The sequence below is a fragment of the Ziziphus jujuba genome, chromosome 12, assembly GCF_031755915.1.
Source record: "Ziziphus jujuba cultivar Dongzao chromosome 12, ASM3175591v1".
Classification (NCBI taxonomy): domain Eukaryota; kingdom Viridiplantae; phylum Streptophyta; class Magnoliopsida; order Rosales; family Rhamnaceae; genus Ziziphus; species Ziziphus jujuba.
This window is the reverse complement of record NC_083390.1, coordinates 8404194-8418084: the sequence shown is the minus strand read 5'-3', so window position 1 is coordinate 8418084 and position 13891 is coordinate 8404194. Positions and strand designations below refer to the sequence as shown.

General features: G+C 32.9%; 2 protein-coding genes across 5 annotated transcripts; one reads left to right on the top strand and one right to left on the bottom strand.

Annotated features, from left to right (window-relative positions):
- The first annotated feature begins 5082 nt into the window (after nt 1-5082).
- LOC107428775 (protein COFACTOR ASSEMBLY OF COMPLEX C SUBUNIT B CCB4, chloroplastic) lies at nt 5083-9767 on the top strand. Of its 4 annotated transcripts, none has more exons than XM_025078530.3 (8): nt 5090-5502; nt 5626-5725; nt 5862-5935; nt 6244-6428; nt 6551-6621; nt 7913-7996; nt 8308-8455; nt 9296-9767. In XM_025078530.3, exons 1-7 carry the CDS (start codon nt 5216-5218, stop codon nt 8371-8373), a joined length of 867 nt encoding a protein of 288 aa, XP_024934298.3. In that variant the 5' UTR covers nt 5090-5215; the 3' UTR covers nt 8374-8455; nt 9296-9767. The 4 variants fall into 4 exon arrangements, with proteins under 4 accessions (XP_024934299.3, XP_024934300.3, XP_024934298.3 ...); XM_016039364.4 differs by having other exon boundaries at nt 5093-5502; nt 9337-9767; XM_025078531.3 differs by lacking the exons at nt 7913-7996; nt 8308-8455; nt 9296-9767 and adding an exon at nt 6886-7315 and having other exon boundaries at nt 5083-5502.
- Nucleotides 9768-9939: 172 nt separating this feature from the next.
- LOC107409548 (glycosyltransferase family 92 protein RCOM_0530710) lies at nt 9940-12430 on the bottom strand. The gene has a single exon (XM_016016978.4). It carries the CDS (start codon nt 11985-11987, stop codon nt 10179-10181), a length of 1809 nt encoding a protein of 602 aa, XP_015872464.2. The 5' UTR covers nt 11988-12430; the 3' UTR covers nt 9940-10178.
- Nucleotides 12431-13891: the final 1461 nt, after the last annotated feature.

Below are 13891 nucleotides of genomic sequence, written 5' to 3'. Positions count from 1 at the left end.
TTCAAATATGGTCATAAGTCATATTAATCCCAATCGCCATCTATCCTCCATTGTTCATGATGGTTGGTTTCTTTCCTTTCAAGTAAATAACACTTCATGCCATTAAAAAATGATAAAAATATAAAAAAATAAAGAGGATGAAAACCAACCCTAATTCAAAATGAGAAATAAGAAAATAATAATCTAGTAAAATTAAGTTTTATGGAACTGTATGTAGTCAATTTGGAATTGTAAAAAAAAATTTATTTGTAAAAGATATATAATTTTTGGATGGTATGAATTAGAAATATTTTAGATATTAATAATATTGCATTAAATAATTTTATATTTTTTAAATATTTAAATACTAGTGTATAAAAAATGAAACTGTATTGAGTTATTTTGGAATTCTAAAAAGAACTCTTCTTTTTATTTAAATTATAATTCCTTTTATATTTCTTTTTATTTTCTATTTTTGAATTTTTGAATTTTTTTCTTTCCTTTTAAAATAACTATCTTTGCGTTTAAGAATCCTGATGTCCTAAAATCCAAAACTGTTCATCTAAGTCAATTTCAAAATTGCCTCCTAAAATTTTATACTCGTCGTCAATGTGGTCATCACCAATCGGCAACGATGTCTTCATCACCGATCATAGGCATGGTCTTCATCACCATTCCTCGGCGTTGTATTCGTTTACAAGTTTCACGGTCATCGTCCTAATCGATCTACTTCTTCTATCTAGAAAACTTCGTTAGGTTAGTTTAAATGCTATATATTCGATTTGACTCGGAGTTTGTTAGTTTCTAAATCTAGTATGTTGGATTTTTGTTACTTGAATGATTTTAAACTTCTTCCTTTATCAATAGTGCACAAAGTGGTTTTGTTGAAGCACAATCAATATGCTCTTTGATTTCATTCTCGTTTGCTTAGTCGCGTTTTCAATTTGCTCTTTGCTCAATCAATGTTGCTCAAATAGGTCTCAATTTCGATGTCTCTCTCCATTTTTTCTTTTTCGAATTAATATATTTTGAACTATTTCACTTTGATCAACTGCAAGGTTGGAGTTTCTTTGCTCGACTGCATGATTTGGTAAGTCTTGTCTCGTATTGTTTACTGCGTATGTGTGAATTTTAGAAAGAGTAAGCCAAATAGGAACTTTGTTTGCCTAAGATTAGCTGTCTGATTGTATATGAATATGAATAATATAAAATCACATATGTGCTGATTTGGTTTGTGTTTGTTTTGGTAGACAGCATAAGTGTCTATGTAACTCAAAACTAAGAATATTGGTTTGGTAAAGCAATAACCAAATGATCATGCTTCCTACTATTAAAGATATTTGTGATTATTTGCCTGTGATGTTGTGATTATTTGGTTAAGATTATTTTTTGAAAAGGAAGACATAACAATTGTATCATTAATTGCCTTTTTATCATCTATATCTTATCTTGGTTACTCTTTGGTTGACATTTAAGTACTTGGTTACATGAAAAATGGTGAATTTCTGGACATTCTTTGGGAAGATATTGAGCTTGAACTTTGAACTTTAAATTTTAAACTCGTGGTTGACATTTGAGCTTGGTTACAAAAAATAATGGTGAATTTCTGATTGATTTGAGAGGAAATGATTATGGTGAGGGAGCTATTGACCTTTCTCTAAGCCTTACACAGCGTGATGGGTTTGCTAATATTAATTTCTTGGTATGCTCAAACTTCTAGACTATGTGGAATTATAAAATTCACTTATATAATTTCTCTATCCTTTTAAGGATGATATCAATTTATGCCATGAAATAGTTTTGTGCCCTATAAAATGGAGTGTGACATCTATATTCTATTATTTTCTGTATTCCTATGCAGAAGTTTTCTATTTTCATTGTTTCTATGATATGGCATTATCAATTTGGACATTTAATGTTAGATAGTATCAATCATTTCAATTATCTTCGTGCTTCTCCAAGACTAAAATTTATTTATTTTATTTGAGGCTTTTTATGTGGGTAAACTAACTTGGTTTGTAAAAGTCTCTTAATTATAGTTGTATAATGTCATTTTCCCTTCTTGGATTGTCACATATTTAGTGTAGGCAACTTTGAATATATATTGTGCATATGGCATATGCTTGTAATGCTGGATTTTACTCATATAGTAAAAAATCATCTGAATTGAAATTATCTGATTCTTCGTATATGGGAATCCAGAACAAGTGTCTTTATTATGATCTTAATCTCTGAAATAATGAGGATTTGATTTTGTTAGATACTCTGGTAGGGTCTAAAATTTCGAAATCATTAGAATTTGAAGTTATCTTGTTCATATATTAAGATTATGTTGTGAGGTGATTTCAAAATAATTTGAAAATTTGATTGTGTTTTGGTGTTTTCAAGGTTGATGATGTTCTTGACACAAAGCTACAATGGCAATTTAAACTTGTCATGGACAAAAGAAGCTTGAATGCCTTTAGATTGCACCCGATGGCGCTATTAAAAGGCAATGAAAACATCATTTTCAACATTGTTAGAAAAAGAAAAGATAAAGAAGTTGGCTAAATCATACAATTGATTCAATGCACAAAGAATCTAGGTCATGGTAAAGCTGCTGAGCTTAAAGTAAAGTATCTGAAGATGGAGATTGAAGATTGAAGATTGAGGATTTCTAACAGTGAATGTGAACTATACTATTGGTTTCGGCCTTGAATGTGAACTATACCACTATTACTCCTTGCTAGTACTTTGAACAATTAACCAAACACAATTACCTTATAGCTTATAGCATAGCCTTGTTAATGATGTAATATCTTGTGGATTCATTGATTTAAAGTATAGATTTTATAATTTCATTGTAAAATGAGATTCTTTTATTTGGATCATATTGGTTAAATCAAATGAAATGCTAATGTTTTATATATGAGCTTTGGGCCTTTAACAACATGCATAATAATGTTCTTAAAAGAATATACAACATTCTATTTATGTTGTTAAATAATGCATTGACAACATACATTTAGTTGTTTAACAACAAATTTAGAATGACGTTAAATGTATTGACAACATGCAGCGTGTGTTGTTAAATACTGTAGGAAAATAAGGAAAATAAAAATTGTAGAATAATAAAAAACAAATTTTCAGAATCTGTTTATCTGTATATTTGTAGATTGATCTATCCAAGGTCTATGTAATATCGCAGTATCCTTAAAACAATTTTCGTTTTATCGGTGCAGATGGTTTTCTGACGCTCGTTTTTCAGGATACAACAGATTCTTCAAGCTTTGGACACAACATTACCAAAGTCTTACTCTTCGAACTGTCGATACCCAAGCTTTACCACTCTATACAACCCAATGTTTCCTCACAAGTTTTCTCTCTAAATGCTTCAGGAACTCAAAAATGACGTTTTTCTACAATTTTCCTCAAAAACCAGTTTTACTTAACTCATGCAGCCTTTTTTCAAAGCCAAAACCGTTAAAAAAAGTTAAAAGGCCACAATTAAAATATGCCATTAAATCCCATTAATGAAAAATCATTCACACCCATTTATTACAAAAAATAAAAATAAAAAACTATTACAAATACTAATACTTTCAACCACATGTTGGTAGAGAACACGCACTAGTATGTTAAAACCTATCGACAAGATGCAATGCATGTTCTTGATTTATATTTTTGTTGCAGTGAACCAGAAAATAAATGCAAAACTTTGCAATAATTCAGGAGTAAATTGATATTAATCCAAAATCCGATAAAAGAATAGGAGTTTGCATCCCTATCCCATGACTAATTGTTTATAGGACTACTTAATATTCTTGACTATTAACTTGAAAACTAAATTTATTTGTATTGACACAACATTCATAGAAATAAAATTTGGGGCATGAATAGCATTTTGGCTTCCAAAACTATTATTTATTTTTTACTTTGTCTTCTAAACGGTTAGAAAACCATCACATTATACTAATGATAACTCTCATAGGGCCCTTTTCAAAAAACAAAAAACAAAAAAAAACAAAAACAAAAACCAAAAAAAAAATCCCTAGGGCTAAAAATGTTATTATCGTATTTTTTTTTTGGAAAAAAAAGAAGAAAAAAAATTAATTCATGTTGCATTTCTAATATATTACAATTGCAACAACTAAATTTGTGTTTTTTTTTTTTTAATCAATAATAATGGCCATTTTCATTAAAAAGATGAATGTACATCAATCTAGATCAGTCTTGGAAGTTCTTGTGGAAGATCATTCTTCCAAAAAAAAAAAAAAAAAAAGAGAGAGATATCTACCCAAAGCATTCCTAACTTTTTTAACCAAAAAAAAAAAAAGAAAAAAAAAAAGAACAGGAAGCAAATACATTTTGCAACTACAACACTCCCAAGGGCACCTACATGATGGAGTTCTTATAAATCATGTGTTTTACATTGTCTGATTCAACTTCTATTATTCACAAATCCAAGTGATCTTGCAGATGAGACAGCATGAAACCCAGCTAAACTTTCAGCCATAGAAGAAGAATTAGCAGGTAGTAAAAGGTGATGCAAAAAGAGAACTTTTCCAACCTAGTCTCATGCTACAATACCAAAACAACAATATTTGCCACCAATCCTATAAGAGACATCAACAGTAAACTTTATAATCCCTGAAGAAGGGTTGGTCCATTGCGTTAAGAAAAAAGCAGAGGAATTTGAGCTTCTTGAACTAGAAAAATCTTAGGTAAGAATGTGCTCACTTCAAATTCAGGAATATAAAGGATCAATTTGTTTATTAATTGAAAAAAAAATTAATAAAGTTTACATATATACATTCAATAAATTAAATTCATGCCAACAAAATAAATTTCACTTTTTTTTTTTTTTTTGTGGGTAATAGAATAATAGCAAATGTTGGAAGTGGGCAACATGTAACCTGCCCTTCTTGTGGTTGTATGTCAATGGATAAGGTTGACCTTGACCATGCTGTGCTAATGTGTATCACCCTCTATGCTGCGCATTATCCAATCATCGTCCACTATCATTCAAAAATTCCCGATAAATCCAACGGTCAAAATTGCTTAAGCGGACAGATAATAAGTAGCTGCACAGACTCGTTTCACAAACCAGACCGCAGATAATCATTTTCCAATGCAGTTTCTAAATTTTAACTATATCTTCGAGACAAAGAAAAATATCTATTATATCCAATCCAAATCTTGAGCTCCGAATTATTTTTTATTTCTTTATTTTTTAAGAATTAAATTATAATTTTCAATGGAAGCGGGAAGCTTCGTACGAAATCCTATTCCATGGACTCCCAAAAGCCCATTCCGGCGTCGTATCGACTCTGCTTTCCCGCGCTCCGTTAGGGTTTCTGATTCTGCGAGTTCGGATGGAGGTTACAGAGGCCCAAAACCGACGAGAGATTTGGTGGCCAATTGGGTCTCCAAAAACGACGACTTTGTTCGGAGCTTGCCGATATACGTCGGAGGAACCTCCCTCTTGGCCGTTCTTTTTAACCGGACTGTTTCCGGCATTGCTCCGGTGGCCGATGCCAGCAGGTAGTGGAAATTTTTGAAAATGTTTTTCTTTTTCTTTTGCTTTTTGATTCTTTTTTTCACGTGAATTTTGAGTTTTTCTGGTTGACAAAATTTTTTTTTTTTTTCCATGGAATATTTGTTTAGCTCACAGTCGAGAGCTGATTTATTGACACTTGGATTGGCTGTAACCAATATTCTGAGTGGTCTGGTATGGCTTTCTGTCAGACCCAAAACTATTTCTATGGTGAGGAATTTGACAAGTTTTTTATTTTCTCTCAAACTTTTAGCTAATTGGATTATTGGGTCTTTTCCACATTATTTCACTATTGCATTTTTTTTTTTTAAATTTATATATATTTTGTTTCGTTTTTAAATTTCAGGTAAATCCTATAGGGATTGAATGCCAGAGAATAAATCCTCAGCTTCCTACTCCTGTGGTTTCTGAATTGCTATGGTAATCCATGTTTCACAATTTTACAGTTTGAATGTTCATAGAAAGAGCACATGTTTTTGTTGGAGCTAGTTGAGTTTAGCTGTAAATGTTGAAATGATTTGAGTTTTGAGCATGGTTGAGAGATACTGACCCCAAATTCCTGAATCTTCTATAAATAGTGGTGTGATTTTCAATTTTCTAGGAGTTGAAAGATAGAAAAAGTTGCCAAAGTTGTCTGACGGAAAAAGTGTTTGTAGTAATTAGCAGGCAATTGCACTATAGTATGTATCATGTTTTTTGATTGCCTTCTTGTTGCCTATGCTTCTCAGGATATGGGAATCTCTTTCAGATGTTACATGCTGCATGTCTCTTGTAGTTGTTTATGATAGGAGTTGTATCCTTCAAATTGGTTTTGCAGCTGAATCTTCTGAAATTGAGGGAGAGGCAGTTTCTGTGGATGCCATTACGTTGATGCAAGGATCACTTTATCAAGGTGTTATGAAATCAGGAGTGCGTAAGTACTTACTGACAGATGCCGATTTTACTTTGGAGTTTTCATTTAGTAGCCATGACAAAAACAAGATTTCCACCAAATATTGGATCGTTATGACGAACTGTTGGAATTTTTTCTTGCAGAGAACTATTTGGCTAACCTATCTCTTTATCCTGGAAAATCCGAGCTGCCATTTCTGCCTTTGAATACACAGGTAGGTTTGTGGTTTTCCTGATACGGTTGAAAAAGTTACAATGCGTTTCTATACTTTATAAAGGAGCTGGAATTAAAAATTATTATCTGAGAGACAGTTCTTCACTAATAAAAATAACTACAAATTTATGATGCTGTTATTGGCGCATTCAAATGGTAACTGAAATCCTTGTATTTTGACTGCAAAAATCTTGGAAATGAATTTTATTCTACATTTACATATAAATTAGATTCTTTAACGAGTAATTCTTCCAGTTCCTTTCAGAGTTTTCGAAATCAGAAAGTTGATAAAAGAATCAAAAGCACAGAGACATTTTTCTTTTAATGCTATGAATCCTGGTGAAGTTATGTTTCATATTTCATATCGCTGCTTTTATAGTTCTCCCTACTCCCAATTTCTATGGCAATTCTAGAAACGATAAGAAAGAATATTGTGCATTTTTAGTTAGTGGTGTGTATTTTATGCCTTGTAGTTTTATTTATCTTCCAAATTTTAAAATTCAAGGTGGGTACAGTGTGGTAGAGTAGGTTTATAAGGACATGATTGTCTGTATAGTGTCATATCTCAACTACTTAGTTTTGCTGCAAGAATCTTTTAAGAAAATGTTAAGAGTAAAATCTAAATGTTTTTTTGGGTGATCCGTCAAGGAACATGGTGTTGTACTTTCAGCTGATTTACGTGATTAACATTGTAATTACTTATACTAGTGAGGCATATTTTTCCTACTTATAGGTTATAGGCCATTCCTTGCTGTAATAAGCTCTACTTTCAACATGGAAAGTTTATTTCACAATTTGATGTTTATATTTTATTTTAGTTATTTAAGTACTTGCTTTATACAAGCTCTATTTTGATAAGATGAAAAGTTTATATCTGTGTTCTTTTAATCCTTCCCTGTATCTGTTTTAGTTATTTTCTTTGTAGCATCTGCTATAATAATAATAACCAAGAGGTAATTTCGGAATTTGTTTCAATGGACTACGGACTGTGCAGTATATGCTACCTATTGATGTAAAAACATAGAAATTAAGTTGCTGTTGCTTCCTTAGATAAATGGTCAGCCCTTGCCCATCCTTTTGCCGAGAATATGAAATGAGTTAGGTTGCATGTGTTTCATCTTAAAGATTTAGATAATACACAATCCTCATAGTTTCCATTTATATGTAAAATCAAGATTAAAAAGAAATCAATACCTTTTTCATAATACTCTCTCTCTCTCTCTCTCTCTAGTTTCTCAAGTTTGGATTCTTCATGTTTATTAAGTTTTTTGGTACAATTCCAACTTCGTCAGGCAGTAATTCTGCAGCCATTGGGAGACAGAGGGATTGCAATAATTGGTGGTGACACAATTAGGGGCTTCACGACATCTGACCAGGTGTTCCTTTTAAGCTTTGAAATTTTGACTCTATGATTATCGCTATGGTGTTGAAATTAAGTTTGTGACTACTCTTGCCTATGGCTCCTGTAATCTTTCCTGCCTTACAAGTTAAGAAAACTCTTTTGTCTTGCATTCTATGTTTTAGAAAGTCGATAGCAGTATATATCATTAATCTTATATTATTTAGAAAAATAATCATTACTTGTAGTCAGTCAATCAAAATTGTTGACATAATCAAATTTGTAATGGTTATGTTTGTTTTATTTATTTTTACATAAATTTTGTAGTAATGATTTAAATTGTTACAGGCATGGATATCATTCATTGGAGAGAAGCTGGATGCTACTCTGGTGAAATGTTTGGTGAACTTCTGAGTTGATATGCTGGATAAAGTTTGAAATATCTTTGAACTTCATTGTAACCAAATGAGTGTTACAACAGTCATATCCTTGCAAGGTAATTTTCATTTGTGGCCTAAAAACGCTCCAGATTATTGTACTCTTAAAGTTTAAATGTGTTATCATAGGTTGTGGGCACAAATTTTATGTTGTCGGTTGTAGTATCTCACTTTTTTCCTTTTTTCCTTTCCTTTTTCACTTTGATAATCTTCTGCCGGACTCAATAATTAAAAATTAAAAATATTAGATAAAAACATATAGTACTTATCACATATGGAAAACTTTGATTTTATAAATTTAGTGTAGTAGATGAGATAGCACTTTGGACAGATTAATATAGTTGTTTGTCGTTTACCATGGCACTACATATGTGCCAATTGGCAACACTATTTGCTTTATACTTTTGTATTATAATTGGGAATTGAAGGGTGACGCCAAAGTTTCAAGCGATGTCCACAGTTTAAAATCTTACTTTTCAACGAAGGTGAGATGGGTAGAAAATGCTTCTAGTCATGGCTAACAATATTTTATGGCATTTTTTATATGACTTGAATATGTCAAATGATTTTAACTTAAAAATTCATAAAAATATTATAATTCCTGGGGAAAATAAATGGAGAAAATGGGATTTGGACGATGTAGCAACTTCCAAGATCCCATTAAAAATTTTCACTCGGCTCACAGTAACTCAGAAACTCAAAATTCTAACTCAGAAAATCAAGTCTTTCCATGTAGCTATACATTTCTTTATTAAAAATAGTCTTCCATATCATGTTCTGTAGTATATTTCTAGTATTTTATTCTTTGTTTGGTAAAAACATTTCTAAAATTTTCTTTATTATTATTATTATTATTTTTTTTAACATTTTATTTTATTTTCTGTCTTGTGATATTACAGCTAAAACTCTAAATTTCAATGACGTAAATTTTGCATGACAGCTTACATACGTGAGCGGAGAATAGCAATGATCAAGATCGTAGCTGCTGCCAGGCAAACATCCTTGAATATATAGTTTGTCTCCTCTTTTACTCTTTCCTTATACAGTGTGATGCTCGTTTGGCCATGTGATAAGCTGACTTTTGACTTTAGAAACATAAAAATTGTTCAATTGTTGAATGATATTTTGGTTTTAAAAAAGTTACATTCTTTTAATACAATGCAGAACAAGAGCTTAATGATAAGCCCTGTTTTTACGTCTATATATGGTTTTATGCCAAACGGTCAAAAAGGATTGTATGGTATTCTTGTATATTTCTAGTTTTGAGCTAAAGCATGTCCAGTGAGTCATACTTTACGTATTGTTATTGAACCAACCGTTTTGCTTGTTGAATACAAGGGACATATTTTCTATTTGCTACGTATACTTCTACTAGCACAACTTGTCCATTTTGCAATCGGTCTCTATTATCATTCAACTCTTTTCCTAGGTACCTATTGTGCAACCCACCTCAACGTGCTCTCCTAATTACAGCATTCTAATCACCGGACATGAAAATGCCACAATTACTTGCATATATATGTATAGCATAAATGGAAGAGCATTAGAATAAATTTATATTTCATTATCCGAACATCGAAACAAAATGAAAAAATTTCATTTCATATGGTTACAAATTTACAACCGTGTAAGAATCCTGTAATTAATTCCTTGCATGTTTGTAAGGTTGAAAAATCAGATAGAAAAAAGAGAACAAAAATTAGAACAAAAAGAATGGCTGCTTTATATGACTGCTCTATTTTAAATGAGCATCTAGCTGGAGACACACCTGTTCTGAATTTTTCACAGAAGAGACCTCTCCCAAGGCAATGACCCAGTTACAGGATCAGCAAAATTTGCCAAAACGAAGTCCCTCAGGCCGGTGTCCCAAACCTCACAGAACTGTAGCCGCCAATTGGGTGGTTCAATTGCCTCAGTCCCTAAACCAGGTGCTCTATCCTTTGATCCTTTATTTTGGTCTTCTTGCCAGTCAACCACATAAGTAGCAACCCTCCTGTAGAACTTGGCCCTAAAGGTCTCCCACACCTGGTATTTGTAATGGTTTATCAGAGCAGTCTTTTCAGGGATGTTGAGAGCTCTGTATCCCTCTGCAAGCCGGAAATGGTGCACCACATTGAGAAGGGTACTATCCAACCTATCTGGACGGACAATAGATTTATGTCTTTCAGGGTTCTGCAACCGGCAAGTATACCCTACAGTCACCCCTTGTGCAGGGTGTCTACTCAAGCCAGATGGCCCAAAGTTGTGACAAGCTGTTCTGATCTCCGCAATTGTTGTCGAGGATGAGTAATTTGCAACCAGGTCCTGAAGCGAATTCTGCCCTGGAAGACCAGGTCCTCGCTTGTGGCGAAAAGCATATGGGAAGTAGAAGAACTCGTCCACATCAAAGAATCCAACCCAGTTGCATTCATCTCTTGCTCTCAAAACGCAGTGTGAAAAACCAGCTTCTTGGGTTTTAATCCATGGCCATGTCTGCCTGCTTACATTGTAATCTTGCAGATTGAGCTCCTGAATCACCTCCTCAATTCCATCGTCACTGTTGTTATCATAGATAAACCAGCGCTCAACTCCAAGCCAAGCATGGTACATAATCCACTCCCTCAGTGAAGAAGCTTGGTTCCACAACATGGTACAAGCACAAAGCTCATGCTTCTTCGCCTGATTACTTCTTTTCTGCTGATAGGATTTGGAGCTGAAAATTCTGGCCACAGAAGGTTTTTTCACAGCAACTGAGGATCTGGGATTCCAACTGGGATGTTCAATGGTTACACGAATTCCCTTAACCTTGTCTGGATTGTTTCGAATACTCAGGGGTAACTGGCACCTCACAACTTCCTGAGCAGCCGTCACTGCTTCAGTTTTGAGGACGAATTCTTCTTCTTTGATCGAATTTCCGAATCCGAAATGGCAGCTGAACTGGGTCGGATCAGAATTCCTATGGGGTCTGAGATTCAATCCTTTCACAAAAACAGCCACTGTATCTCCATCAAGAACTGCTTCATAAACCACCTTGTCCCATGAATACACCGTCTGGTTAATCCTGGATGCCCAATCCTCATTAACAGCATCACCGCGACGCCGCAAATCCGCGGCGGCCGAGTAATTCGCCGGCGGAAGTGGGCACCTGACGATCGACCTGAGCTCATCATAGGCGTCAGTGGACAAAGCGGGACGAACAAAAACCTTAACTTCCGGGTTCCTGACGTTTTCAAGAACTTCATCGGCATGGTTTAAGAAGCTGTAGTAAACGCAATCCAAAGGATCGGAAATTGGGATACTGTTGGCAACCAACAAAAGCAGTTGATCAGGGAACAAGATTCGATCTTCGACTCTGAAACGCAAAGAAGATGACCTTCCTCCTCCATTGGTAAAAGAATCGAGTATGGAATTGCTAGCGTAAGAGGACAAGAGGGTTGAGGAAGTTAGAACAGGTCGAAACGCTGCGGAGTAGATAGGGAAGCGTGCGGAGTATAAGAACAACAGGAAGACGAAGAAGCAGAGGCAGAGTACCAGAGATCTCATAGACAATAACCGGCTCTGTGAGTACGGCCTTCCAACGCGCTTTAGCTTGCGTCGTTGCTCGGAATCCATTTTTCTTTTTTTCTTTCTTTCTTTGTTTTTTTTTTTTATTTTTATTTTCTGGCCGAGTCTAAAAGTTAAAAAAAAAAATGGAAACCCAGAAGAAGAAGATATATAATCTAGGAAAGGAAGAGATTGGGCAATAGAGGGGTTACAGATCTGATACAGTGATACCGACAAATATATATATATATATATATATATGTATATATAAATATATGTCGCTGTGTGTTTGGAGAGAGAGAAAGAGAAAGAACACGTTTTTGTGAAAAATGGGTCAGCCTTGGAAGAAAGGCTGCTGTTTTTGTTCTTTGCCTGTGATTTTACTTTATTTTTTTATTAGTTTAGATTTTTGAAGTGGACTTTGATTTTGATATTAGAGTCTCATTTAATTTTCTTTTGTAATTTTTCTTTTTTTTTAATTTAATGCCAAGAAAATGAAGGAAAATAACATCTAAAGGGAAAGAAGAATTTCCGCAAAAGGAATCAAATGGAAAACAAGTCAAAGTCGCTGTTTTGTGTTCTGTGGCTTGCAGTGAAAGTACGTTTATTATTATTTTTTTTTTCCTTTTTTTATCCCTCTAATGGAGTTTCTTTTCCTCTTTTTTGCTTTTCGATTTGGTATTTGATTGAGTTATTTGGTCTTTGCAAAACCGCTTTGTTTATTTTATTTGATTGCTAATTTTATGGGCCGTGAATTTAGCTTTTAGATTTCCTATTAGAATTTTTTTTTTTTTTTTTCAATCAAAGAAAACGGCTTTGCTTTGCTTGCTAAAACAAAGTTATCTACTTTACTGTCCCCTAATTAGAGAGACGAATTTTATTTACTTGACGTGTTCCTTAGATAGATTTGTGTTAGAGGTGTTCCAAAAATCCAAGACACAAAACCCTTCCAACGATGTGTATACATATTATATATGTATATATATATATATATATATGATTTTGGCTTACATCGACTTGATTTTAGCATTAGAGACTTAGAAGGGTTAATATTTAAAAATTAAATAGTAGTCTCACATAGATTTTGAGATATAACAAAAATCTATTTGGCCAAAATTTTAGTGATATAATAAAATTCAATTTAGATAACGTAAACCCTAATAAATTCAAAAAATTATTAATGAATTTTTAAATTTAAATTTGTAAGATGATTTAAAGATTGATAAAGAAAAATCATTTGATATACACTTGATTGTACACATATATATTTGAAGGATTTTGATTATTGGGAACCTTTTGACACAACTAGGTTTTTACCTTTAATTCATTAGTTGAGGTATCAATTTTTTTTCCCCAAAAAATTGCATATGGTAACCACATATTTCATTTTAGTCACCTTTTGATAAATTGATAATTTTAACCAAGCTCTTACCATTTTTTCCAAGTAAACCATTGCAATTAAAAATTTTAGTCAATTATATATATATATATATATATATATATATATATATATATATTTACGAAGGGATGCGAAAATATTCGAACCTCTTCTAAAAACAAAAATGCAAATTGACAAATATTTTTAGATTGGGTGCAAAAACTTTCCAAATCCTTTCTAAATGACAAAATTGCGAACTTGCAATTTTTTTTAAAAAGGGGTGACAAAATTTTCAGTGCCCTTCTAAAATATAATTCAAATTTGCAAATCTGTTTAGAAGGGTTGCGAAAAGTGGAGTCTTTCTAAAATAATTGGCAATAAATCTCACACCCACTGTCTTTATTTGAGAAGGGGTTCCAAGAAATAAAAATGTAAATTTGCAAATTGTTTAGGGGGCTGAGGACCCTTCCTAAAACTTCATATTCTTTAATTAATAAAATAAATACTCAGGGGTATACTAGAAAAATTTAGTAAAAGTTGGTTAAAATTATCAGTTTTTTAAAACGTGTCTAATATTAAATTTTCCCTCTGAAAT

Bases quoted from the DNA above. Each gene is read 5' to 3' on its own strand.
- LOC107428775 (XM_025078530.3), top strand. From the start codon at position 5,216: ATGGAAGCGGGAAGCTTCGTACGAAATCCTATTCCATGGACTCCCAAA. The intron at 6,429-6,550 runs GTAAGTACTTAC...TTTTTCTTGCAG, and splicing joins TGTTATGAAATCAGGAGTGC to AGAACTATTTGGCTAACCTA. The intron at 6,622-7,912 runs GTAGGTTTGTGG...CAACTTCGTCAG, and splicing joins TTCTGCCTTTGAATACACAG to GCAGTAATTCTGCAGCCATT.
- LOC107409548 (XM_016016978.4), bottom strand. From the start codon at position 11,987: ATGGATTCCGAGCAACGACGCAAGCTAAAGCGCGTTGGAAGGCCGTAC.